General features: G+C 41.9%; 1 protein-coding gene and 1 non-coding gene across 6 annotated transcripts in view; one reads left to right on the top strand and one right to left on the bottom strand.

Moving 5' to 3' along the window:
• The window catches only part of OXR1 (oxidation resistance 1), a 240,737-nt gene extending 214,860 nt beyond the window's left edge, over positions 1-25,877 (bottom strand). For 4 of the 5 annotated variants that reach the window (XM_014965335.1, XM_014965339.1, XM_014965341.1 and 1 more), the window contains exon 1: positions 25,804-25,877. Coding sequence is in view for 1 of the 5 variants with exons in the window: in XM_014965338.1 (XP_014820824.1) it covers positions 25,804-25,820 (17 nt within the window). In the remaining 4 variants the exon portion in view is untranslated. The remainder of the gene's footprint in view (positions 1-25,803) is intronic. The other variant, XM_014965337.1, reaches the window with a different exon arrangement.
• Positions 7,887-7,969, top strand: TRNAL-CAG. Its single transcript has one exon. It is a non-coding gene; the product is annotated as a tRNA-Leu (tRNA).
• Positions 25,878-27,443: the final 1,566 nt, after the last annotated feature.

Here is a 27,443-nt window from a genome sequence, read left to right as displayed (position 1 = left end):
TGGCTGCATATAAGAGTTTCATCCTTTTAATCAGGGATTCCTGAACAAAACCCAACCTGGTTGAAGTGTCTTCAAAACCTTCACATATAGAAGGTTAAATAAATTCTCTAAGTGGATAGTCCTGGGTTAATTGCTAACATCATCATGCACTGTTTGTACTGACCAAATATTAAAGATACGGCAGTGCACAGGTTCAAAAGCATGGCTTAAAAAAGCAAACTCACAATAACATCTAACCTACAGTGCCCTTGGGGCATACGCTACATATATAAGGGCAAGTTCTGCTATGTGATTGTTTTTCATGGCTACTGGCTTCAAAATTAGCCAAGCCTCTAACTGAACAATTTCTGCTGGTTGAGTTACAAGCTCTCCTGGCTGTCAGGCTTTGCCAATTACCAAGGCTCCTCACAGACTTTCCTACCGCTCTGCACTGCAGATGTTTGTGCAGCACAGAGGCTCTGATGCACGCAACAAATTGGCACCTTCTGCTTGTTATATCTGCAAGAAGCAAAACACTAAGGAGTTTAGCAGACATTTATGCTCCCCAAAATAGCCAGGGCTGATTCACATTTACCCCGACTCACATAAGTTATCACAATCACATTACTTTGAGCAAAAACATCAGTTAAGAGGAATTTGTGTCAGGACCACAAGCAAAGAACTATTCCATTACACCATGCCTGTGCTGGGAAGTTGTTAACATCTTCAGCAATTTCCTTAGGAAAAGCAAACATATTAGTTTGTCTAAATATTAAGAAGAGCCTGAAACAGTTTCTAAAATGTCAACAAGAAAACCACACTCAAAACCAGCATGATTTCTCTTTGTGGAAAACATAAATAGTCCTTATGTTAGTTTGGAGAGCAAATGACGGGGAGTCAGCATGGATCTCAGAGAGAAGCAGATTTCTCCTTCACAGTACGTAAGGAACATATTCATCATGCAGATAGAAAATCCTTTGAGGGAAAGAAAAAAGGTACTATCTCTCTTTATGATAAGAGATGCAAATGTGTAAAGATCTTGCTTTTAGAAAAAGAAAGACGTTTAAGGGGATGGCTAATACTCGCCAGTTACTGGGTTACTGTTTTCTGTACAGAGTCAAGTACCAGGTATCTTGCACTTAATGTATTGCTTTTACATCCTGCATAACACAGTCACAAGGCTCTAGTATTGACATTAGAGACAAGACTCTAACAAACCCCAAACATACAACACTCTCGAGAAACCTTCCACACTTTATAATATGCTAATCATTATTATATATTTTAGTATTTTATGATATAATACATATCATTATAATTTATCATTATCACCACTGTTTGATAATTAGCAGTGCTGCACTTGTTGTACTCTTTTTTGTTGCAAATAATCCTATATAAAATCAGCTGGAGGTTTGTTACCTCTGTACCTAAGAAGCAACACTTACTTGTGTGTCAGAGAGCAAATGGCCACAGGCCTCGTCCTTTCCATCTGGAGAGGAGAGAAAGGCTGGAATGTGGTACCAAAAGGAAGTACCAAGCACAACCAATATCCAAGTACCAACAGGTCTGGGATTTACAGTTTTCATAGAATTTGGCTAAGTAGGAAGTGGCTTTATTGCATGGAAATAGAAATTAAGCTGCCATCAGCTTACTGTCCTTTCCTCAAAGCTTGTTTATTACCCTGAAAAAATCTGGAAAAGCCAATTGCCTGCAATACTCCAGATAATCCCATACAGTTCTCCTTCCTCTAGCCAGCAGGAAGGCAGGCCTTCTTGAGCTCCCCCATCACCCAGTCTCTTTCTGTTACAGCCAGCTCCCCACAGCCAGGTCTAACAGCCAAACCCTGGTTAGCCCTGTATAAGCTAGAACTTCTCTACCATGTCTCAGCCTTCCTGGAAAGCACCGACAGAGGGAGGGCACAGGACCCCACAGGTTAGGCGATAAGCTACTTTCATCCCTGGTTCTTCCACTTGAGAATCTGGTAAACAGAACATAATCTGATATTTTTAACATCAATTAATTACCACAAGGATGCAACACTTAGCTTTTTAAGGTTCAATAGTTTGTTTGCTATTGCCTTGATAAATAAGCACAGAATTAACAGATTACAAATGTGCAGATGTGCTTGAAACATTTGCAGAATTTGTCATCTAAAAATTGAAATAAATTCACTGTTAATAATAAAATATAGTTACTCTGTATTACGAGTTTCCATGCTTACCATATCTCTAATGATTTACAGTTTCTCTATTTTACTTTTTTATTTTCTTATCCAAACAAGCACAAGGATCTGTTTCATTGCTAGAACACTTGAGCTGGAAGCTGAAAGTCAGGTTAGGTGCTTACTCATCAATTAGTAATTAGGATTTTGCAAGTCAGGTTCTGTCCCAGTGTCAGCTATCAAGTTACCGTTTACCGCAGCCCTGTTAAACACACCCCCACATCCACACCCTGTATTTATAGCCATAAATGTAACTGCCTTTATCCATGAGAGTTGAAAGCTTTCTGGGTACGAAGAGGACGGGTTGGGAACAGGTCTGAGCTCAGCTCTTCCTTTGAACTTGTCCTAAGGAAGGTGATTCCTAACAAAATCCACTCACTATCATCACAGCTGTTATTGCCTTACTCTAAAGCAAGAGAAACTCATGACTCGTGTGAACAGCGGGCATGATCACTTAAAGGCAGTTCTTTTTGTTTTGAAGATCTCCCCAATTTACACTTTGGAATTAAAAGTATTAAGAAAAAAAGTTACTGCAGCTCAACAGGCAGCAATCACACAGCAAAGAGCTCTCCAGTCAGTGCTCAAGTTCATGATGAAATAGTGATTTGGGAGGAAAAAAAAGATGATACTCGGCATCAGTTTCAGCGGACAGAAGGAATTCTCCCTCCCCTGCCACACACACGGATGCCGTATCTCTTCTGGATCCTGCTGGTAACATATGTTCCCAAGGCATTTTCTATTACCACCACAAACAGTGCAGACGTGCTGTGGCAGCCTTCTCTGGTATTCCCCCTTCCTACAAACACCACAGAGTTCCACACGTTTCATCTGCTTTATATCATAGAATCATAGAATGGTTTGGGTTGGAAGGGACCTCAAAGATCATCGAGTTCCAACCCCCCTGCCATGGGCAGGGACACCTCCCACTAGAGCAGGTTGCTCAAGGCCCTATCCAGCCTGGCCTTGAACACCTCCAGGGATGGGGCAGCCACAACTTCCCTGGGCAACCTGTTCCAAAATATTCAAAAATATTCAAAAAATACCATTATTTCTCGAAGAAGAACTGCCCAAGACTTTAGTTGCACAACTGCAGAAAGGTGTTCTGTGGATGAGTTATTTCATAGAGAAGAGCCATGTGAATAGAGCAAAACAAAGGGTTTTGGTTTTTTTCTCAGCTGCCCCCTTCAAATCTCTAATTCCCACTAGAACAGCTGGAATATGCCCAGGACAAAGCCTCTATTACTATTCAAGCCCATTCCCACCTGTGACCACGACAAGACTTTAAGTTCAGCTGCGAAGACATCTGGCAGCTGAGACGACATGGATCCAATGCTCAGCAGCCTTGTTTCTAGCTCACAATCTGTTTCTCCTACTGATGAGGATAGCTTTTTAATATAAAGGAGTGAGTCCGGGCCCCAAAGATTACATGGAGCAGGACAAGAACTTGCCAGGTTCCTGGCAACATCTTGAGTCTATCCATTGCTTTCAATTACTGTTTGTGCAACCAAAAAGGTCTGACAACAGGACTAGTGATACCTGTAAAGTTAAATACATTTGCATTTGCAGAACTAGGGGCAAAATGTAAAGTTGCAAAAATATTGAAGAGGTATCATATTTTTAAAGCAAATCTCCATTTAGCCATGTTTAACCTCATTATCATTCATGTAATATCCTCCACTTTCTCTTTGGAAGGAGATGCATTAGTCCCACAGGATTCAGCCATTTTTTTGAATTAGTAAGTATTTCTTTCAGGACCCACAGGGACAACCCTGAAACATAAGGAGGAAAATAACTCTCCCATTCAGAGAAAGAACAGCACAAGAGATGCACTCACTTTGTGAGTGACTTTGATTAAAGCAAGACAGAAGCCCAGAATGGCCAAGGAGGGGCTATCAAGTGACAGAGGAGCGACAGAAAAGGTGAGAGAGAGGCCTTTGATATCAAGGGATGTAGTGATGCATTTTATCTCCGGTGCTGGAGATGCTGGACACAGAGCATTTAAATAGATTGACGACTATGTACACTGATGTCCGTGTAAATCACTACAGCACAGCACACTTTACCATGGCATCTACAAGAACAATTTCAAACTCAGTATTAAAACTGCACAGCACCACAAAATTCAGACTCCTGCAGTTTCACTGGTTTCTGACAGGGCTGTAGGGATGTAAGCTCAGGTGATGAGTATATATTACACTTTCTCTTCTCAGCTGTGCTGGGTGAGAAGGTTACAGCCCCAAGACCCGCCAGCTTCACTGACCATTCTGCACATTATTTCAGCTGTAAATAGTCTTGGGTTAAATTTCTTTCTCCAGAAAGTGTTTAGGGAGTGACAACCAGAAACTGGAGCAGAATCGGAAAAAATTGTGTACCCACATCAAAGTGTGGAGTCTGGCCACTCTTCTGAATTTGGAAAAGCCCCTGTTGCTACCTGTTACTTCTGAATTTTGCTCAAAATAAATCCAGAATTTGTGAACATTTTTTCCTTTTCTAAATGTAAAGAGTTTTATGAAGCATCATGAAACATCCACAAAATCATGAACCTTATCAACTGATACTACAGGCTGGTACAATAGCTGTAAATGCACAAGGAAAAAAAATACAAATAAAAAAAACCCTGCTATTTTATTGAGTTCTATTTGAGGAAAGACTTTTTTCCCAAAAAACATTTCCTTTTACTCTGATTAAATCCCTTTGTTCACTGTAATGTGAACAGCACTTGAAGCTCCATTGATCAGTGTGATCATTGCCAACATTTTCACATTTGCTTATATGGACTTAGCATTATTCTTAACTTGATTCTTCAAGTGTGCTTTCAGAGGACAAGTCATTACTAAGGATTTTATTATGTGAGGCCACATTAAAATTATTTTTCAGTATTTTTCAGTATTTCATTGAACTTTCTAGAACAATGTTGGCTATCATCAAGTATTCTGAAAACTAAACTCAGGACTTGACAGTGCTTTACATACACAAATAATGCAAAGTGGAATCAGATTTCCTCCAGTTTGCTAAGGATAGGAGTCTATTATTGAAATTTTAGGTTGGGCACCAGCATAAAGATGTACGAGTTAAAATCAGCGAGGATAGCCAACAGAACTGAGTTTCTTCCTCTTCACCTGGTATCATCAGAACAGGTACTCGGGAACCAGCAGAGCTAACCCTTCTGATGGGTAACACTGACACACCCCACATCCCAGGGACTTTCTTTTCAGAGGCTGAGGAACACACCTGCTAGAGCCCATCAACATCCTGCAAGAGAACAACCTCCCACCTCAAGTGCAATGAGCCTGGCTGTGCAACAGACAGGCAGTTAGTTAAGTCTGTGTCAAAGCAGTTGGGGAATACATACACATTTATAAATATGTAATTTTTATTGAGGTTTCCAGTTCACTTACTAGAGCTCAATTCAGTCAGATGGCAACTGCTGTACGAAATTGAGTCATGGGTCAGCAAACACCTTTTGCATACAAAACGCCACTATATTTTGACAAGCAAGTTAGCCATATGAGCAGCTTTTTGGGCAACAGCTTGAGAGATAACTGCTGAAGTTCTGGGCCAAAAAACCCCACTGGTAAAGGAGATACCAGTGCTGATTAGGAATAGGCTTGGGCTGATTCTTCGCGGAAGTCAGTGTATGTTTGGTACCCACTTAGTTCTGCAAGAAGAATCTTCCTTGTGCGATCCATGAGTCCTGAAGCAGGTAATGTTATCCTTATGACTTAGACTTGATTTAAATTAAGACCTATTTAGTTAGTTTTTCTAATAATTCAAGATATATTTAATCAGCTTTACATCATTACTGTGTCCTGAAGGAGTGAAGATGAGGTTTTGGAGCTGCTGGCTGAAGACCCAAACAGCTATGTGCTGATAGGAGAAAGGCTGCAACCCCTGTTCCTTCTGGAGTTGCTACCCTATAACTAGCCTTTGATGGCAATACCTCTGCCATCTGCATTTCTGCTTCTTGGACTCTGCCCATCTCGCTACAGGGGGCAAAGAGACTTACCAAAACTGCAACAATTCTGTTTCTGTCCACATCACCAGTTACGGTTTAAAGAAAAAACAAACAAAAACCAAAACCCACCACATTAGCTAGGACTCCAATCTGCGCAAATCTACTGACCTATATAAACAAATTTTGTGACCTTTGGTACCAAGTCCCTGTTTCCCCAGCATTTAAACATATAACTATAAACATGTGAAAATTGCACCTCTGCCCATTAAAGAATCCCTCCCAGTAAATCAGCCAGGCCTGTTTTTTTCCAAGATTGGAAAGACTGAAATGCATTCTAGTGTACCTTCTCTGTCCCAGCATAACAAAAAGCATAACATTTCCACTATGTTATGAAAATATTGGTTACATGGGCTAGCCTTTACACACAGTTAGGACTTAGACAAGGCTACTTGTTGCCCTGGAATGAGTACAAGGGTAAAAATGCAAAGGTTTAGGGCACATTAATTGCATAGCCAAGATACAGTATTAATACTCTCAATCCATGTCATTACACAAAATTGTTCAAAATTATGGTACATTATTGTTGAATCACAGAACAATTTAGGTTTCAGGGGACCTTCAGCACTTACCTGCTCTAATACCTCGCTCCAAGCAGGGCCAACTTTGAAGACAGATCTAATTCTGAAGTCAGGATAAGACAGGACCTTGTCCAGTCAACTCTTCTGCATGTCCAGGGAAGGACGTAGCCAGCAGGTCAAGACAAGTTGTTATTTCCCTCTACTCAGCACTAGTGAGACTGCATCAGAGTGCTGGTCCAGCACTTTGGGCTCCCCAGTGCAAGAAAAACCTTGACAAACTGGAGCCAGAAGAACTGGTTTCTCCAAACAGTAGCAACTGTTTTCCTTCAATACCAGTATCAAATAAAACCTGTATCAATTTCTGACCCATCTAGTAGAAACTGTAGCCTTTTTTGCCATTGGAGAATACTGTTCCATAAGGTTCTAGGGAATAATGTGGGGGGAAACATATTGGGGCCAGAAGCATTCTTGCCATTTCTGATAGCCAGTTTCTGGTTGTCCCATTCCAAAATTTGATTTTTCTATTAACTTTACATTGGATTTTAAAGCTGATGCTCCCTAACAAGTACACTTCCTGCCTTCCACAGTGATTTTTACTCTCAAATCCTGACCAAATATGTATGTTTAAAGCTTCCTGGATGCAGCTTTCAAGTACATTAATTCCCTTTATAAAAATGCAGCATGGAGACAAAACAACTTGTTTCAGTGTCACTCCCCTTCCAAATGTCACAGAGAACTCCCACCATGAATAACTTGTACCCAGCTCACGGGGATTTTTATAGACATTACAGGAAACAAATTGGCCACAAGCAATGCCCTTGTGCCACGTACTGCATTTTTATTCATCTCTGAACACCTCCAAACTTCTGCTACACGGCAGAGGTAAGTTATGAGCACCAGCTTCTGCTTCTTTCTCAACGTACCAACATTCAGGTACTCACAGAATAAAGTGTCTGTATGTACTAAATTAACATCAGTTTTTATAGTTACATTAGAGTCAACATAATATACATTTTAGCCTGGATTTTTTTTTTTTTTAACATCTTGTGTGAGGAAAAATAGTACAATATAGAATCACTAAAAATATCTACAAATACAGAAATTATACAGTAGTGACTGCAGCATCCTATGGGTCAGGATCCTGCCCCTATGGGTCAGGATGGCCGAGCGGTCTAAGGCGCTGCGTTCAGGTCGCAGTCTCCCCTGGAGGCGTGGGTTCGAATCCCACTTCTGACAGCTCCCTTTTGGGGCTACAACTGGCTGGCAACCTGTCACCAGTGGTGTTTGTTCCTTGGGCACCAGTTCTGTTCAATATATTTATCTATGATCTGGATGCCACATTGAACACACCATTGGCAACTTGGCTGATGATACTACACTATGCAGTGCTGTTTGCTCTTTTTAGGGACAAGAGGACTTCCAGAGGGATCTAAGAGCACTGGGCTATGATTGATGGTATGAAATTTAACAATTCCAAATGCTGGATTCTTCACCTGGGACAGAGTAGCGCTGGGCACGTGTATAAACTGGGAGAGGAGCGGCTGGAGAGCAGCCCTGCAGAAAGGGGTCTGGGGGTGCTGGTGGAGAGCAGGCTCAATAGGAGCCAGCAGTGAGCCCTGGCAGCCACGAGGGCAAACCGTGTCCTGGGGTGCATCAGACACAGCATCACCAGCCCATCAAAAGAGGTGATGATCCCACTGTATTGAGTGTTGGTGCAGCCTCGCCTTGAGCGCTGTGTGCGGTTCTGGGCCCCACAATTTAAGAAGGATGGTGAGGGACTCGAATGGGTCCCAAAGAGGGCAACAAAGCTGGTGAAAGGGCTGGAAGGAACGTCCCATGAGAAGCAGCTAGGGACTTTGGGCTTCTCTAGTTTGGCAAAAGGGAAGCTGAGGGGTGACGTTATTGCTCTGTGCCTGAGAAGAGCCAGTGGAGGAGGAGGTGATGATCTGGTATCCAGTGACAGGGCAGATGGGAATGGTTCAAAGCTGCACCAGGGAGATTCAGACTGGACATTAGGAAGCGTTTCTTTACTGAGAGGGTGGTCAAATTGCAACAAGCTTGCTGGAGAGGAGTCTGATGCCCCAATCCCATCAGTGTCTAAGAGGTATTTGGACAATGCCCCTAAAAACATGCTTTAACTTTTGGTCAGCCATGGAGTGGTCTGGTAGTTGGACTAGATGATTGTCCTATTCTATTCTTAAAAAAAATTGGATCTCAAATTAAAATATGAGATCTAATCATCTCAGCCTGAAGAAGAGTGCAGTTCATAATCCAGCCCCCAAAATCTGGTGGGGTTTCTGTCTCCTCCCCACCACCACGCCTGCACTAGCCCTGCAGAGCTCTGCTGCTGGACACCTCACTGACATGACCTGGTCTTCTGCTGCTTTAGGGAGTGGGACTCACCTGCCAGGCAATCTCCTATGGCACTTGTTTAAGTGGCAAGAGCCGGGGAATGAGCAGGGAAAAGCATGAGAGGAAGAAGCCAGAACCTCCATCCCTCCGCCTTTTGCCAGAGGTGAGCTGTTATTTGGCTCCAGATGTTTCCTAAAACTACAGCTTCCATCTCAAAACTAGCTTCTTTTTTTTTGCCTTTCAACTTGTTCTCCAAAATACTTTGGATACTGCATTATGTTCTTATTTTGCTAAAATTTAAAAACCTCTCAAAGGCACGTATGAATCAGTAAATGAATTAAACTTTCACGTTACATATTTAGAGTTAAGTAAACATTAAGTAACATTCTGGAACACAAAGTATTTCTGAAAAACAAGGTCAGAAACATCAGTCACAAGAACACTCTTCCCATGAATGTAATGGAGGCCAGGACTTTTAGCGCTGTAAGCTTTAACCGTTAAATATCCAGTGCTGCAATTGCTCAGCAGACAGGCAGTAATGACCTCTGAACACACATAGCACTAGACCATTATAAATTTGTAGCTAAAAAAGATGAATTAATTAATTATTCCAGAGGAAGAAAAAGACTGAGGGAGTATTTTAATTACCTGATATTAACACAGACTTTTACAAAGGTAACTAGTGCTTTCAATCTGCAAATGCTACCAAACATTCCTTCAGTGGAGTTGCTTCCCTACCCCAAATACCTACCTACCATACCTCGTGTACAGATGATTTATATGTGTTTTTCTCCAGAACCTTAATCCATGGGGTGGTGTTCACCCATCCATTCTTACCCAGCAAGCAGCACTACCATCTGTAAACATACACAGGGATGTTGTACAGACCATCCTTGCAGAAAGCAATGTTAAGATCACCATCTCCTAAACTGTGAGTGCTAAAGCAGTATTTAATTCCATGTTCCAGACAGTAATTCTACCAATACTGGAATTCCGAAAGCAACACATTTGCCTGCCCTCACGCAACTGGTGAGGGAACCGACCAGGGAAAGTGCCCTACTGGACCTGCTGATAGTTAACTCGGAAGGTCTTGTGGGGGATGTAAACGTTGGAGGCCGTCTTGGACAAAGTGATCATGAAATGATAAAATTTTCAATTCTCACTGAAGCAAGGCGGGGGGCCAGCAGGACTGCCACCCTGGACTTCCGAAGGGCAGACTTTGGCCTCTTCAGGAGCATGATTGGGGGTGTCCCTTGGGAGATGGTCCTTGAGGGCAAGGGTGCCCAGGAAAGCTGGTCATTCTTCAAGGAGGCACTCTTAAAGGCGCAAGATAACGCCATTTCCAAGCCCCTAAATTCAAGCAGGAAGGGAAGAAGACCAGCCTGGCTAAATAGAGAGCTTCGGCTGGAACTCAGGAACAAAAAGAAGGCTTATAATCTTTGGAAAAAGGGCCTGGCAGATAGGGAGAAATACCATGAAGCGGTGAGGATATGCAGGGGGAAAATTAGAAGGGCCAAGGCTCAAGTGGAGCTCAGCTTGGCCACCAATATTAACAATAACAAAAAGGGGTTTTTTCAGTATGTTAACAGCAAGAGAAAGGTGAGGGACAATGTGGGCCCACTGATGGATGAGGTGGGCACCCTAGTAGTGGAAGACACGGAGAAAGCAGAGTTGCTGAATGCCTTCTTTTCTTCAGTCTTCACTGTTAGGACTGCCCCTCATGAATCTGTGGCCTTAGAGGCAAGGGGGATGGTATGGAGAGAGGAAATTTTTCCTCTAGTAGAGGAGGGCCAGGTTCGGGACCACTTGGCCAAACTGGACATTCATAAGTCCATGGGGCCTGATGGGTTGCACCCACGAGGGCTGAGGGAGCTGGCAGACGTTATTGCTGGACCACTCTCGATCATCTTTGAGAAGTCGTGGAGAACAGGAGAGGTGCCTGAGGACTGGAGGAAGGCCAACATCACTCCAGTCTTCAAAAAGGGCAAGAAGGAGGACCCTGGGAACTACAGACCAGTTAGTCTCACCTCTGTCCCTGGGAAGGTGATGGAGAGACTCATACTAGATGTCATCTCCAAACAAGTTGAAGAGTGGGGGGTTATTGGAAGTGGGCAGCACGGGTTTACCAAGGGTAAATCATGTATGACCAATCTGATAGCCTTCTATGATGCCATAACCGGTTGGTTGGATGAGGGGAGGGCAGCAGATGTCATCTACCTTGACTTCAGCAAGGCTTTTGACACTGTCTCCCATAACATCCTCATTGGGAAACTGAGGCAGTATGGGCTGGATGAGGGGACAGTGAGGTGGATTGAGAACTGGCTGTGTGACAGGACCCAAAGGGTAATTATTAATGGAGCAGGTTCAAGTTGGAAGCCTGTAACCAGTGGAGTCCCCCAGGGGTCAATACTTGGACCCGTGCTGTTTAATATATTCATCAGTGACCTGGACGAGGGGACAGAGTGTATCCTCAGCAAGTTTGCTGATGATACCAAACTGGGAGGAGTGGCTGACACCCCGGAGGGCTGTGCTGCCATCCAGCGAGACTTGGACAGGCTGGAGGGCTGGGCAAAGAAGAACCTCATGAGGTTCAACAGGGAAAAGTGTAGGGTCCTGCACCTGGGGAAGAAGAATGTCAGGCACCAATACAGGTTAGGGGTGGACCCGCTAGAGGCAACTACTGAAGAGAAAGATCTAGGGGTCCTGGTGGACAGTAAAATGGCAATGAGTAAACAGTGTGCTCTTGCGGCCAGGAAGGCCAATGGTATCTTGGGTTGTATAGGGAAGAGGGTAGCCAGCAGGTCAAGGGAAGTCATTCTCCCCCTCTACTCTGCACTGGTGAGGCCACAGCTGGAGTACTGTGTCCAGTTCTGGGCTCCCCAGTTCAAGAGGGACAGGGAACTACTGGAAAGAGTCCAGCGTAGGGCTACAAAGATGATTCAGGGATTGGAGCATCTCCCTTATGAGGAGAGACTGAGAGAGCTGGGACTCTTTAGTCTGGAGAAGAGAAGGCTGAGGGGAGACCTTATCAACGCCTACAAGTATCTCAAGGGAGGGTTGAAGGAGGAGGGAGCCAGACTCTTTTCAGTGGTTCCCACCGAGAGGACGAGGGGCAACGGGCCCAAGTTGGAACATAAGAGGGTCCACTCAAATATGAGGAGAAACTTCTTCACGGTGAGGGTGACGGAACCCTGGAACAGGCTGCCCAGGGAGGTTGTGGAGTCCCCTTCTTTGGAGATTTTCAAAACCCGCCTGGATGTAGTCCTGAGTAACATGCTCTAGCTCTAGGCAATCCTGCTTCAGCAGGGGAGTTGGACTAGATGATCTCTATGAACCCGTCCAACTCTAGAAATTCAGTGAAATTCAGTGAAAATTCAGTGAATGCACAGCAAGTCCGGCGTGTTTGGGTCTGCCAGACATACAACAAAATCAATAGGCAGCTGCCTAAAGCAGTGATCCACAGCTGTGAGTTGTCACTGTGTTGTGGACGAAACCTGAAATCAGCATCCTGGTTGGTTGCAGTCTTTCAGGTCCCACCAACACAACTTACAATAGTAGTACGTTATGTACCCTATACAGGCATCAATCCAAGTATTATTAGAAGTTATTTGATCTAAACTGATGGTGTAGACTCTTCCTAATGTTTGAGGAAAAAATATAACTGAGACAGAGATATATAGAGATATACATATAAAAAACATGAAATGATTTTCTGTCACAAGCAAAACAGCAGCTCTGAAGTCCAGAACCTCCTGAGATCATATAAATCAGAATAGATGTACCTACAGTATTTGACATGATTTAAGCATCCTAGAACACTACCAGTGAGAAGGCATTCACTAAATGCATTATGCATTCAAACACCTATTCAGAACTGTAGATATTTTTTTTTTTCACAGTCCCTTCCTGACTCTCCTTTAATCCCCATTAAGAGGCTTGCAAGGGACAAGAGACAAAGAACTGCACAGGACTCAGGCCACCATTCAGGATAAGAAACTAACTCCAATGGGAATTCACAAGTTACTTCAGTGGGTGTAACCACATGCTAGGAACTGTAATACCTGGTTAAAATAAAAAAAGAAAAAAGTAACTAAAAATCTATCAGTAGCTTCATTAATAACAGTAAGATGACATTTTAAAATGCAGTAAGAAAAAAATCATTAGAAAACTGGCATTGATCTATTAGAAGTCAAGACTTCTCATAGTTACTGGGGACAGGAAAAGGGTAGAGTAATTTAAATATTTCTAGTCTGCTTAAAATATAGGTGCTGGAAAACCTATTTGTCTGTAAGTGATGACTGTACTTCTGTTTCATCAGCAACTGATCTATCTGTTCAACCTGCTAAATCGTAGCAAATTTAAGCAGTCTGATAGTTTAAATTTAACTTTTTTAGGAGATAGGTGACCTACTGTCCTAATAATCAGTCTTAAGTTTTCAGAAAGTTTTGAGATGATTTGGAAATTCCAGAATATTAGAGGAAACTAATGTGCTTTTCATCCCCTAATTCAAATCTCCATTTTGGACAAGGCTGCACAGGAGCTGCTGGACCTATGAAACAGCAGCGACATAACAGGATGCACACAGCCATGGGTTAAAAAGTCCACAGCCATGAGCTCTGCATAACTTGTAGTTAACAGCATTTCCCTTCTGGTAACACACTGTAATGGGTGAATTAAGTCCGCAGATGAGATTTTATATGGATTTTCGAAATAATGACACAATAAAACACAATATTCTGCCAAGTCAATTCTTCCATATTCACAGACTATATTAACGGACAAAACAAGAGGAAGAAAGGCCACCATAAACAACACAGACCACAGAATATCATCAAGAAATCCCTGTAGAAAGTTCAATTCCTTGTTCTCTAGCAGATAATTTATCCTGAATTAAAGGCCTGCACAGAACAAAAAAAATCTGCCAAATCCTTTGTTAATATGTTACATAGTTTACCATTGCTACTAAGAATTTGAGCCAAATCGTGGCAAAGCACATAACTGACAGTAAAGATTTCTGAGAAGACAGTCTCTTCCTATAAATTGGCTTTCAGAAACTTTCACAAGATGGACTGGACAGAATATAGAGGCATTTGAGTGAAAGAAGAACAATTATTAAAAAAAAATCTGATTATCAGTATGTGTGCTAGCTATTTCATAATCACAAGCCAATATCTGCATTCTTTTATATAGAAACTGCTCAGCGAGGATAGGTTCAAACTCTTCACAGGAATACGTTCAGCGCTCTAGTCAATTTGAAACCAAAATAATCATATTAGCTGCACAAGATGTCCAGACTTAAATAACTTCCATTACTAAAGGAAGTACACGATCGACATTTTCTGAGATTAGAACTGCACACATCTTAGCCATTGCTAGTCACAAAGACTGAAACCAAACTCTCAACATTCGCACACGCTCCGAATATTTCCTATGAGAAGTCACAAGGCAAGAAGTACAGAACCACGAGCAGCTCAGAAATGTTTTCTCTCTCTGGAGTGGTGCACAAGGGAGTGCTTCTGGTAAATAAGATACAGAGAATGACAAATCTTTTTGTTTTGTTGTTTTTTTTTTTTAAAAAAAAGGACCATAACCTTTTTCAAACAAACATATTTCAGGAGGCCAATGCAAACAGGCAGTAAACGTCAGAGAAAGATGTTGTTCTTTAACAAAGGAGCAGTTTTCTCCCAGCAACCCTCTATTAAATACAATCTCTAAACTAATAAGGAATAAGGATTCCCTTATTCCTGTGTGCCAGCTGCAGCCAGAGCTGTACCTGTGAGCAGAGCCCTTATTGACCAGAAGCTGAAAGAGCAGAGGCAGACCCCACACCTATGTGAAATCCCCCTGAAAGAGTTTCAGGGAAATGGATAATTTTATGGGCAAGCCAGGCTGCTACCATTACCACCCTGCACTGTCATACATGAGAGAATATTGCCACATGGTATTTTTTCCTTCATATAAAATTTTCTCCAGTAAACGAATGGCTATCACCAAAGTTTTCTCATCTGGGCTTTACAAATGTTGCCCATTGACTAGAGGAGAATATAGCAAGGCAGAGACCAGCTCATTATATGCTCATCACAAAGCATAATAGATGCCCAGATCTGATCAGTGCTTATCACTCAGCGTGACTGACTGAACGACTGAAATGGACAGAAGCTGCTTCCAGTATTTCTCTCCTGACACCAAATCCACAACTCACTTTGAAAAGGATTAGATGAAGTTCAGCCAAGTATATGCTAAGTAGGTGGACACTGAGGGAGTTTTGAGATATCTCATTACTTCTTCTGCTCATTAGTGATAGGACAGTATATTTCCAACACTCTGTGGTCTTCAAAGATTTTTTTAAAAAAAGAAGTAAAAGGAATAATCAGGATACCATGGCTCACCTGCTCCCTTTGTCACCGAAACGAGCCTACACTGACAGTTCAAAGCATGTCTGAATTTGCGTTTATCTTACTGAGAAACAATCCATTACCAGCAGCTAATGATCTTTTTTACCCTAATGAATCTACCTTGAAAGGAATCTACCTGGGGCTCCACGCTGTTCACAGTTATTAAAACATGAAAGCTGCTCTAACTCTGCTGAGGACATTGATGTTTAACTCTAATGTCAATTAAATGTCAGCTTTACGAACTGGAATCAATTCAGACATACCCTTATATTTAAGATGATGCACGCAGCAGCTCTTCTCTCAGCGCAGGGGTGCTGGATCTCTACTGGCACAAGCCACACTGCAGAAGGGCAGTCCCAAAGGGCAGCTTTGGCACAGGGAAACACGGGTGCCCAGAGAGTGAAAATAACACATCCCTGTTCCTGACAGCATAGACAACTCTTGTGATCACGCAGGCAGAAAGCCACCTGCTGTAAGCCAAGCCTGCACGTGGATCTCCTATGGACAGGTATCATCACAATATGGGGGAGCTTCTTATTCTTTCTGCTGCTACTGCTTTTTATGACATGCGCAAATGATTGAAAAAAACAGTACTTATTTGATGGTGTGCCTGTCCTCAAGCTGAAGTCCTGCTCCACTTGTAAAAATCACATTCCCCTTTGAAAGGTAATGCTGTCCTTCTACTGTGGGGATATTCACTGGCTGTTTGCTGCTAGAAATATTCACCCTTACCTCAGAGTGATAATTTAACACCTGTGTTTTACTGGAATTAATTGATTTTCCTGATCCTTCAGCATTAGTGCTAGGCTCTGACAGCTTCTGCTGTCCCCAAGACATTAGTGGATGGTCCCCATCGCTGTTGTGTGGGTACAGAGACTCCCCACCAAAGCACCCAGGTACTTAATGTCTCCTCAGTGGGAGAGCCCACAAACTTTACATCATATAACCTCTAAGAAAACAAAACTCCATGCATTCCCATCTTTCTTTCTCCTTAACTAAAATGAGGAGCAGAGCTATATATTGCAGCCTTGTGGCAATCAGCATCAAGATCTCAGTACCTGCTCAGTACCTGCTGTGGGGTTTACTGAATAACAATAATAAAAAATACCTCTGCTTTGTCATGTGTAATTTTGCTTACCTCCCTTTTAATATGAGGAGTACTTACTGTTCGAGAGAGAGTATTATAAACAGCCACTGGAATATAAGAAATAAACTGCAAATGTCTGTAAACCTGCCTCTTTGTCTGACTGGTGTCAGGTAAGGTAAAATAAAAATTACAATCTCTACATAAGGAAAGTTATATAAGTAGGTGAGTGGGTTTAAAAACAAAACACAGATCTCAGAAAGTTATATTCACCTGTCAAAGCAAGTAAACTACCAGATGAAAGGGAGGCTAGGTCTGAATATGATTAAAGCCTTATTTTTTTTTTCCCCAAAGAATACAGATTTAGACTTGCTGAATTCTGCATATTTAAAATACACAATAATAAAGATGAGCTATTGAGTCATCACCAATTATTTTAAAAGAGCAAATTGTTTATTTATAAAGAAACTGACATTTATGAAGAAAGACAAGAAGGACTCATAGCAGAAGCAGCAGCAGTTTTTGGCTTTGGAGGTTTTGTTTTGTTTTCCTAACTTTAATTTACTTGGCTTCATCTCCATTTTTAACTTCAGAAGAATTATATTTCAAATCTTTCCTTTTTGGCTTCTCCTATTGTGGCCTTTAGAGCTTATGGCAAACCTTTCACACACCTTAACAAGATGTCAACCACTAATACAACAGCACTATCTATTAAATGGGTAGAACTACAGAAGCATGTTATAAACACAAACCAAAGCCCCCCAACTGCCCAGTGGTCAAATGTCACAATCAATTTGTTTAGCTCTTTGGATAATGTTGGGTCCCCAATAACAGGACTAAACACAGTCAAAACTAAGAGGAACTGTGTTGAGTTTTCGTAGAGAAGAGGTGAGCACAGGGCAGTCTGCCTTGCACTTGAGCTGCTGAGCCCCACCAGCAGTCCAGGCAGATCAGGCTGGGGACACTGGCGTTGGACAGACTTCCAGCATCTCCGCCCTGAGTTACAACATCCACGGGAGAAATATAGTTCAATGTCAGGACCCTCCCTGGACTGCCCTGCCTGGAGAGCAGACGCTGCATTGCGTTATCCTCCTCTCCTAAATTAACTCTCTTCTATAATCAGACTTATTCCTTATCTGCAGTTTAGCCCAGTATCCTCTTAACACACACACAAGAACATCCCTGCTGGATCAGGCCAACGGTCAGCCCAGATCCACATCTTCTGGGACAGTGGCCAAGACCAACCCTAAGGGAGAAACCCATACAGACAGTGGCAAACAGCAGGACAAACAGTAGGACAAAGCTTCCCTGCTCACAGGAATTGGGGGTTCAGAGACTTCAGAACATAAAGGTATTTCTTTGTGTTTCAGAGCCTGCAACAGACTGCACAGTTACTGAGGCTGGTGGGGACCTCTGGAGATCCCTCCTGCTTAGAGCCAGCTCAGCTGCAACAGATTGCTTGGGGCCACAGCCAGTCAAGTTTTGATTATCTCCCAGGACAGAGACCATACAACCTCATGGCAACCCGGTTCCAGTGTTAACCACCTTCACTTTAAAAAATGTTTTTTCTTATGTTTCCTGAACTTTTTACCATTCACATGCTGCTGCAACAAATTCCTGATCCTGCCTGTGCCCTGCCTGAGGAGCTGAGCACAAGTCTGCCGTATGGGGTAGGGATTATAATAAGAGTGATGTTTCTTACATCTCCCTACGCTCTGCATGGGACAGCTGCTCTAATTTAATGTGAAGTGGTGATCTTACAAAGGTTTTAAGACCACAGCAAAGATCTTAAGACCAGAGCGTTCATTCCTTTTATTGGAATACTTTATGATACTCCATTTTTCTGGGTTCTAGACTTTCCCCGTGTCGTCCATAAGGATTCCTTTCTTTGTCTGTCTGCCATGAGCAGTGGAGGCATCTAGCATTGACCCATAATACCCAGAGAAATGAGATAATTCTGTTTACAACTAGTTTCTGATAATAAATGCCAAACTATTTCTCATCTCTCAGAGTAGAAGTCAGGCAAAATGCAATTATTTGCCAAAAGGTAAATAACCTTTTGATGGCATCTTCCATTCTTGGAACTATTCTCATAAATAGCTTTTTTGCTCTTATGACGCATCTGTTGCATTTATTTCTTCCCTTCCCATGAGACTCCCCATCTGCTGTATACATCTGAAATGGCATCTGATAATTCCTGCTAAGAAAACAACCTTATCTATTCCGGTCTTCAGATTCACTTTTTCATAAACATCAGCACGAACAGAGGAATATATTAGGGAGTCAGACCTAGAATTCTGTGTTCAGAAAGTAACACATTAAGAAACAAACAAAAAAACTGGGGCTTTGGGGGTGAGGGAAGGTTTCATTTGACAGTACAGTTCACGGGAGAATATGTGTTTAAAGTAAGAAGGAGCTGACCACCCACTCGTTATAAAGAGGAACAAAAGAGTTCACCATGAAAAGGCTTAAGCCAACAGTGTTGTTCTTTCACTGTGGTTAGTTAAGATACAAAGAAAACTGTAAGAGTTATATTAAAGATGGAAGATCAAGTAGGGAGAAAAGCAGAGATTGCATGGTTGTCCCCAGCCCCTCATGGAGTTTGTTGCAGAGTTTTGCATTGTGTCTTGAGAAGGCTCCGTTTCTTCTGGAAGAAAAGTTAGGCGAATAATAAAGCAGGTTTTTTTACCTTGGTTGAAAGATTGATAAAAGGGTAGAAGTCACACTGTATTGAGGCCATAAAAAGATTACAGGGATTAAAGCAAATACAGTATGACATAACAAGCCCTTATACAAACCTGGCTTGGCCCTTCTGCCATTTCTATAATGCAGATAGAACAACTAATCATACACCTAACACTATCCAAAATAAACCATGCACAGTATCTAGTGGTAAATGTCTTATCCCTGCTCCTTAGAACTGCTCTTTTCATAAAGAGCCATCCCTCCAGACAGTCTGAAGAAAACCAAGTGAATTTTTTTCCTGTAACTATGAGAGCCAGAAAGCAGCTAAAATTTCCATGTAGTAAGTTCAATTATAACTAGAATTTTAACATGGCTCCCTAGTTATAAAAGATTTTCTATAAAAATTATACTTGTATTAATAATTAATGTTTGAATATTTATAAGCTTAGAAACCGTTACAGAAATGACAAATCAAAAATACTAGCTGAAGGCAAACCACCATCTAGTGTTCTTCTGATAATTACAATTAGGGAGCTTAATGAAATCCAGCATATCAGATTAGTTTCACAATCCCTACACCTCTGACTTGTGACATCTTCCAAGAAGTAAGGAGCAAACGGATTAGATCTACAGACTAATTTTATAGTTTTCACTTCAGAATGATTTTCGTGTACTTTCCGGCACTATTTAAGAAAATATTTTCCAATGAATTGAAATTCATTTAGTGCTCTCACCAAATTATTCCTCAATGAGTCTGAAGCAGATACACTTTCTTTTTCCCCAAGTGCCTTTGATTTCTTCTCTGCACGTAGAGACATGCACTTAATTAAAACTTTCCATCGAAGTGGCATTAGCTAGACACACAAGGCATACCAAGTCGCTCTCAGGCTTCCTGCCAAAAAGCCAGCAGTGCCGATGCTTTCCTTCATTTACTTTCAAGTGTCAGCAAAACAGGCAATTTATGACCACATAAATACGGAGCCAACAACCTATGACCAGTATGTGTGGCAACGCAGCACGGACACAGCCGTTTCGTTGGTCCCGTTCCCTCGCGCTGGTTCCTGTTGCCAAGTGCCTAATCAGAGCACACTTCACTAAGTGTCTTCTACAACACCATAAGAAAATAAATCACCAGTATGAGTGTTCAAAAAGGTGTCAGGGAGCAGCATGAACAAATCCCATAAGCAGACAACTGGATTTGTGCAGATATCTACTATTCACCACGTTGAAAATTTAACCCCAGGGCTTTATACACACAAGCAGGATGCAGACATTTCACATTGTGAAATGAGGTTTGGTTTTTATCAGAATATTGGGATTTTTGCTAAGAAATAAAGATAAAGGGAGAAGAGCTTTCCGCTCTGATGCAGCATTATGATTACGGGCGGAGATTTAAAGAAGCATCTGAATAAAGGGAGGCATTTGAGAAATCATGTAATTGCCAGACGCATTTGAAAAAGTCTGTAGGACACAACAACAGCTCTCATTATGTGGTATCAGTTCTGCTTTGGAAGGTTTCAGAGAGGTATCTGGCAAGCAACCCCTGAGAGAAAATGTATTTCAGACCACTGTGTAGCTATTCTTACATGTGAAAGATGCAGCAGAGTCTAGAAGCCACTCAGCTCCACAAGGTGCTGATTGCCATATGTGTGCCTTTCACTTTTAAGTTGAAATTAAACTAGAGTGGTTTTAAATTAAGACTAGGTTTCATGTGTGGCAGCACTGATAATTCTCTAATCCACAGACTTCATTTCCTAAAAACGAAAGAAATTATGAATTAATTTTTACAGCCAGAACCTAACAGGAGCAGTTCTGCTAGGACTGGAAACATACCAACAACTGGAGATATCTGCAGGGCACTGAGGCCCAAGCTCAGCACGAAATCTGAGCATGAGGAAAAGTTCATCCTTGTCTGGGAAATATCTTCATGCTTTCCTGTGCAAGAAGAAATGACTGAACTGGGGCATGAGTACCTCCAACTGATTTCATCACTCAGCAAGACTGACCTTCGGTTTATACCTTGGCATATTTTTCTTCCAAATGCATTTCTTGAAAAGCAAAACCAAACAACATTTTCCTCATCCTGCATACTCTTGATAAAGAGCACCGTTAGAAAATTCAGGTGAAATCCTGACTTCCAAAAAGAATTTGACTGCAGAAATGCCAGGGTTTTGCCCTTCTGCAGGAGCTTGAACAGGGTGTAAGGGGAACGCAGCCCTGCACACTGAAGAGCCCAGCCAAATACACGACATCTTACAGATCTTGCTCAGAAACTTTTTGTCTCCTGAATCTTGTAAAGCATAAGGGAACTGGAAACACAACAAGAAAGGTGTCTGCAGTTTTGCTCACACATTAATTGCTTGAGATCAACTGGAGAAGAAAATAAACACACTCGCATTCCCATGCAAACTAAAACAAACAAACAAAAATATCCAGCCACTGAGATGTTGGGTCCTCTTTGTAATTTCAAGTACCAGCCATTTTTGAAGAAGGAGCTTACGGTATTAAAGATTATAACTGAAGTGCAAGTGTAATCCTATAATTAAAGAATCCGCAGGCAATCAGCAGACGCTCTTACAAAAAATCCAAGATACAGCACAGAAACACAACAGGAGGGTTAAACAATTCTGAGTATTAGAGCTACAGCATGAGGCTGGTGTAGAAATGGAGATGACTTTCTCTGACAAAAAAGATACATGCCAGGTTGGCTGGTTAGCTCATGCAAATGCCTTTAAAAGGCTCTACAAGAGGCAAAGTAGAGCCTTATTGTGAAATAGACTTCTGTAAAAATATAATTGAGAAAACATTAAGCACTTAAGATCACAATAAAAATAAACCCTGAGTTCACATCAGGGCGATCAGGATGCCTGGAGATCAGAGTCCTTTCCTCTTTTTGTTCGCCTTTTTCTTTCCTCCAAAATAGTTTGAATTAAACCTGGTAGCGCTAGCCCTCAACAGCCCAAACACTGGCAATAGATCACACAAGCTCCAGCTGCTGTCTCAGCTCTCCAGACCTTCTTAAGGTTCAAACCAATGGAGGGAGGAGACACCACATACTTATGGCAGGAGAAAACTTAGAGAGACTCGGATGTGGCAGGTAACTTCTAATTAGCCAGAGATACTAGTGGTAGTTTGTGCACTTCATTGGACCAAGGCGGTATCCTCCACGAGCTTGATTCAAACATATGCGACGTGCAAGCGACAAATGGATGCAGCTCCAGAAATGGAGCCATTGCATAAACACTTCAGCAAACATCCTCATGATTCTCACCTCCCATTTCTCACAATTGCTTCCTTCAGTCTGCTAAACTCATTTAGGGAGTAAATAGCTGGGCACTAGATGTGTCACTTAGGACATCTTTTGCAGTGCTCCAATCTAAGCTAGAGAAGGAGAAGAGAAGTGAGCATGCCATCCAGGAGAAATACTCTCCAGTTGCTGGGACACAGTTTAAATCAGTTACACAGCATAACGTCTCCAAACTGAAGAATGTATATAACCACAGGTCAAAGAACCCCTGAGCACCGAGATGCCAGTGGTAGGAAGACAGTCAGACAGATTTACTAACAATCCTGAAGATGTGCTAATCTAGGGCCCATCTTTGCAGACCAACTTCCACACATAAAACTGGTTCCCACAAAATAAAAATCCCTTTTCTGAAGCCACTTATATACTTTCCCCTTCCATGGGAGGACAACGGTATCGGCAATTGCTCTTGCAAGACTGTACACAACATGAATAATGCAACACATCAGGAACTCATTGGTATACGTACTGACCTCTGCTATTTCAAGGCTGCTGTCTACTGTAGATTTAATTAATTGGAGAAAAATTAACAGGATAGAAAAAAAGATGAGAGCTGAATGCAAGACAACACAGAGAAACCACAATAGGTCAGTATTTAAAAGTATGGGATCAGCTCTCAAATTAAATTGAAATCAAGAGGAATTCACCTCTTTGTTAGCAATGTCACTTCAAATTAACAATACAGCTTCTTACAAAGCAGCTGAGAAGTATTTTCCTCACAAATTTTGTCAAAGCTGTTCTGATAGGGCATTCACTTTTATCAACTTCATTATTTGGTCCATTCAACACGGATTATTCACTAAAAAGAATCTTTGTATGCAAAATTTAATGGAAAGGTATAAATAAAAAAAGGAGCTGAGATACTATATAACTGATAACTTCCAAAGATCTCGTGATAGGAGATAATTCAGTTTTTGAGTCAGAGTTCTGTAATTTTGTTAAATGTTTTGTGGAGATTATAATTAGCAATGTATTATTAGAACTAGTATTACAAGAAAATGAAGCTTAAATCATGCTTTCCTATAGAAAAATAGCTTTGTTCCTCATGATATTTCCAAATAAATACAGTATTTCTTTTTTAGGAAGAGAATTAATGTATCAAACCAATATTTTCAAAAATTCTCAATAGTTTTAGACAGTCTATTTGTAGGAGTTTATAACCTTTAAAAATGATCAATAAAAACTCAAGATTTTCATGTTCACAATTAACAGTCCTTTAGGAAAATTAAAGTCAAATTGCACGGCAATTGGGAGAACAAAGCACTGACAAGTACTCAGTCACTTCCTAACTAAAATATGGTACCAATCTCAAGAACACTTGATGTTATTTCCCAGCTTACACATAGGAGGCTACTATCATGAAGTCCACTCCTCCTCTTTCCCTCCCAAAAGCAAGAAATCCTTTTTATTGTAAGTGGCTCAGAACAGTTTGGGTAAAGTGAGAAGTAGCAGAACACAGTACAGTGGAGAGGCAAAGAACTTCTGTTCCCCAGACGTGCCTCCTTTCATAAACCCTCTTATTTGCAGACATGAAAAAGAATTCCATATTGTCTGTAATATTCCTTATGAGGAATTTTCACTTGCATAGTAATCAAGACTCAATCTGGGACAAAAAAAAAAGATAAAGAATGAAATTTCAAGGCTACCAAACAAATACAACTCTTCATTTTGCCATTGCTTCATAATGCTAAGAAAAGATAAAAAGACTATCCTGAGAGTGAAAAAGTGTTTAGATCGGCCCAGAAGGAGTTCATACAGGGTAATTTTAAACTGTGGCAAAATTAACTAACCCTCCTGAATATAATGCAATATAAACATTTATTTCACTTAGCAGAACATCTTTGGTTAACTTGAGTGTTAATATTCTGCAGCGACAATTAAAAGCTGAAATCCTCAAATGGGAAGCTTTCAATTCCGTTACTGTACCCTCAGCAACAATTATCTTAAACTCATCATACTGACAAAACAACAGATTCTGTACTTACCTAAAAATAAGACCGAAGGTTCCTTTTCCTGAAACATTACCCTAAAAAATATACTGCATTTGCAGTAAAGTAGGGTAACAGAGTCTGGAACCAGATGTGAATGCTACTTCATACAGACACAAAATACCCCCTTGAGGCAGCAGAAGGGACCGGGCAGCCCCTGGTGTCACCCTGACTCAGAAGAAGCTGCACCTCATGCCGAAGCCTTGGGCAACTGGTGCGGGAGCTGATGCTTTAGAAAATCACACTGCTTTTTCTTGTTATTTGCCACCCCTGATCCCGGCAGGCATGCAAGGTGCTGCTTCCTATGTGCTACTCGTTAAGGGCCAGCTAGCCTCCTCTCTGCCCAGCAATTCGGAAGAGGTGAGCTACTTCTCCAGGCACCAGATTAAAGGTGTTCTGCCACTGCACGGGGCAAACCCTTCACTAGGCTGCCATGTAACTGGAGCACAAGCATTGAAGTCCTTGACTACCTCGTACTGAAAACTTAAAAGCTCATCGACAAGCAAAAAAATCTGGGGAGTTCACACAGGGGAGGAACGGTCTATAGTGCCTTTGTTGCACAGAGAAATCACACTCTCCTGCAGAAAATCCATCAGTGCAGCAGCTGGTACCTGGCAGAGTGCCTGGGGTGCCACACCGCTTGTGTGGCTGTGGGAACCAGGGGGGAAGCAAGGCCATGCTGCCTGCTGACGGGGACAGGAGCAGAACCACACCATCTGATGCTTAAGAGGAGCACTTGAAGAGTGCAGGAAGTAGAGATTATGGTTTCAAAAAATGTTGATTTTTGAGACATTTGGGGTATGAGATTGAATCATGCAGAATAAGAAATAGAGGTTACCTTATACTCAGTGTGGACTCCCTAAAACGGCAGAAAAGAACCTATCTTAGGCTGGTGCTTTGTTGTCCTGGTGCTATTTTCTGTGCCCAGAAAGCAGGAGGGATGGATGCCCTGCAGCACTAGTACAGTGTCTTCTTTGGCAGTCTTCTTGTGACCCATAATACCTTGGGGATACTAATTGCCTTTGCACTACATGGCCTGTATGCCACATATGTGTCAATTAAAGTAGACCAGAGCCGTACAGCAAAGGAAAACTAATCAATATAATACAAAAAGCAATATATCTAGCTGATGTATTTTGTACAACAATGCATTTTATGGCATTTAATGATATTTACATTTAAAATGTAAAATTTTCAGATTAGAGTAACAACAGCCATGCTATTTTTTGGAGATGAAAAGCATAACAAAGGTTAAAACTGACCTCTTGGTGCCAAACATGACGGCGCAGGCTTGTTTCACATTTATGAATGTTCTGCGCTGGCTGTTTCCTTTGACCTGGATGAGAAGAGAGAAAGAGATTTTTAGATCAAGCAATGCAGGACCTTGATTTTAATATCCTTTAATATTATATTTAATAAGTACATTAGTAAACATCTTCCAGTGCAACTTCAGAGAACACCTGTCAGTTTTTCAGAAATGCAAACGTTAGCAAAACAATGAACAAATCACTGCACACCCTCCAAGCCACCCCAGGCAAATTTAAGCAGACATGCTCTGTGTCCCTGCTGTGCTAATGGCTGTGACAAGGGTGATGCTGCTGTTCCCCATGAGCTTGGCCCTCCCAAAGCCATTCCCAGCAGCAGCCTTGATGTGAAGGTGCCAGAAGCAGCTCCCAGCAGTACTGGAAGCAGAGTCAAGCTGTTGCACAAACTGGGAAAAGCAAGCACGAAGAGCAGCCCAGGCAGCACTCTGGGTGCCCTGCATGCTCCCAGCCCCACGGAGTCCCTTTTGCAGTCCCTGCTCACAGTGCTCTGGTCCTTCACTGCCAAAGGAGCAGCTAAATAGCAGCTGGAAAGCACAGGCAGGTGCCAGCCCCTCTGGCTCGAGGCTTCCTCCACCAGGTCCCTGCCCAGGAGCCTGCTCAGGACCTCGGTTCACTTCCCTTGCCAACGCCATCGCACACGCTCGCTGCCCTCACAGCATGGAATTTTGGTGCTACTGAAACCTTTCTGCCCTGTTCCTGAATGTTCATTTCAAAGCAAAAAGACCCAGCTTACAAAAAAAAAAAAAAAAAAAAAAAATCTATCCAAGTTTAGTTGATATTTAAATGTAAATGTGCAATCTACATACAACTGTTTTCTCCATCAGGAAGAGGCTATGATTACATGATCTTGACTGACAGGAGGATTTTTGTCTACAGATTCCCTCCTAAATTTGTAAGATGCTCAAGGGGACTTCACATCTCCATGTCACACCAGATAAAGTGACACCAGGTAAAATGTCTTGTTGCCTCCAGGCAAAGAAGTGCTATTTTCATGGCACCACATTTCATGGCAGGTTTGGGCAGTGACATTTTTGTCTCAATTCACTAGTTGCTCTTGAGGCATTTCATTTTTTGTTTTGCATAGTTTTTTTTTTTTGTTTTTAATTGTTGTTGCTCCTTCACTTATACAGCTGCAAAGAAGAGTCAAAGGGAACCTCCTTCTTCCTTTCCATGGCCTTTTGTTCCAGAATCACAGCCTTGCAGCTGGGCAAGCAGCACAAATATCATCAGCCTGAAGTACATTTTCCTTCCCAAGCAATTATTCCCCCTGCCACTCACTAACATCAGTCTTTTTACATTGAGAAGATAACAAATGCGTGCTTCAAGTAAGCTGTCTTGATTGGGAGTTTCTAAAGCCTCTAAGTTAGCCAAGTGTCCACTCCAATTGAAAATCAATGGATGTGGGGCACGCACATTCCCTGCATGTCTTGGGAAATCACACCCCAGTTCCCTGTTTATGATTGCCAGGCTGACTGGGAGCCTGAGCTATACCTACACTGTCAGATACACAGCTCAGTGATGGAAAATGGATGAGATTAAGGAGTGCAACTCAGCCTCTGCCCTAGTGCACACATTAA

Source organism: Calidris pugnax, unplaced genomic scaffold, assembly GCF_001431845.1.
Source record: "Calidris pugnax isolate Ruff unplaced genomic scaffold, ASM143184v1 scaffold41, whole genome shotgun sequence".
Taxonomy (NCBI): Eukaryota; Metazoa; Chordata; class Aves; order Charadriiformes; family Scolopacidae; genus Calidris; species Calidris pugnax.
This window is presented reverse-complemented; position numbering and strand designations above follow the sequence as displayed.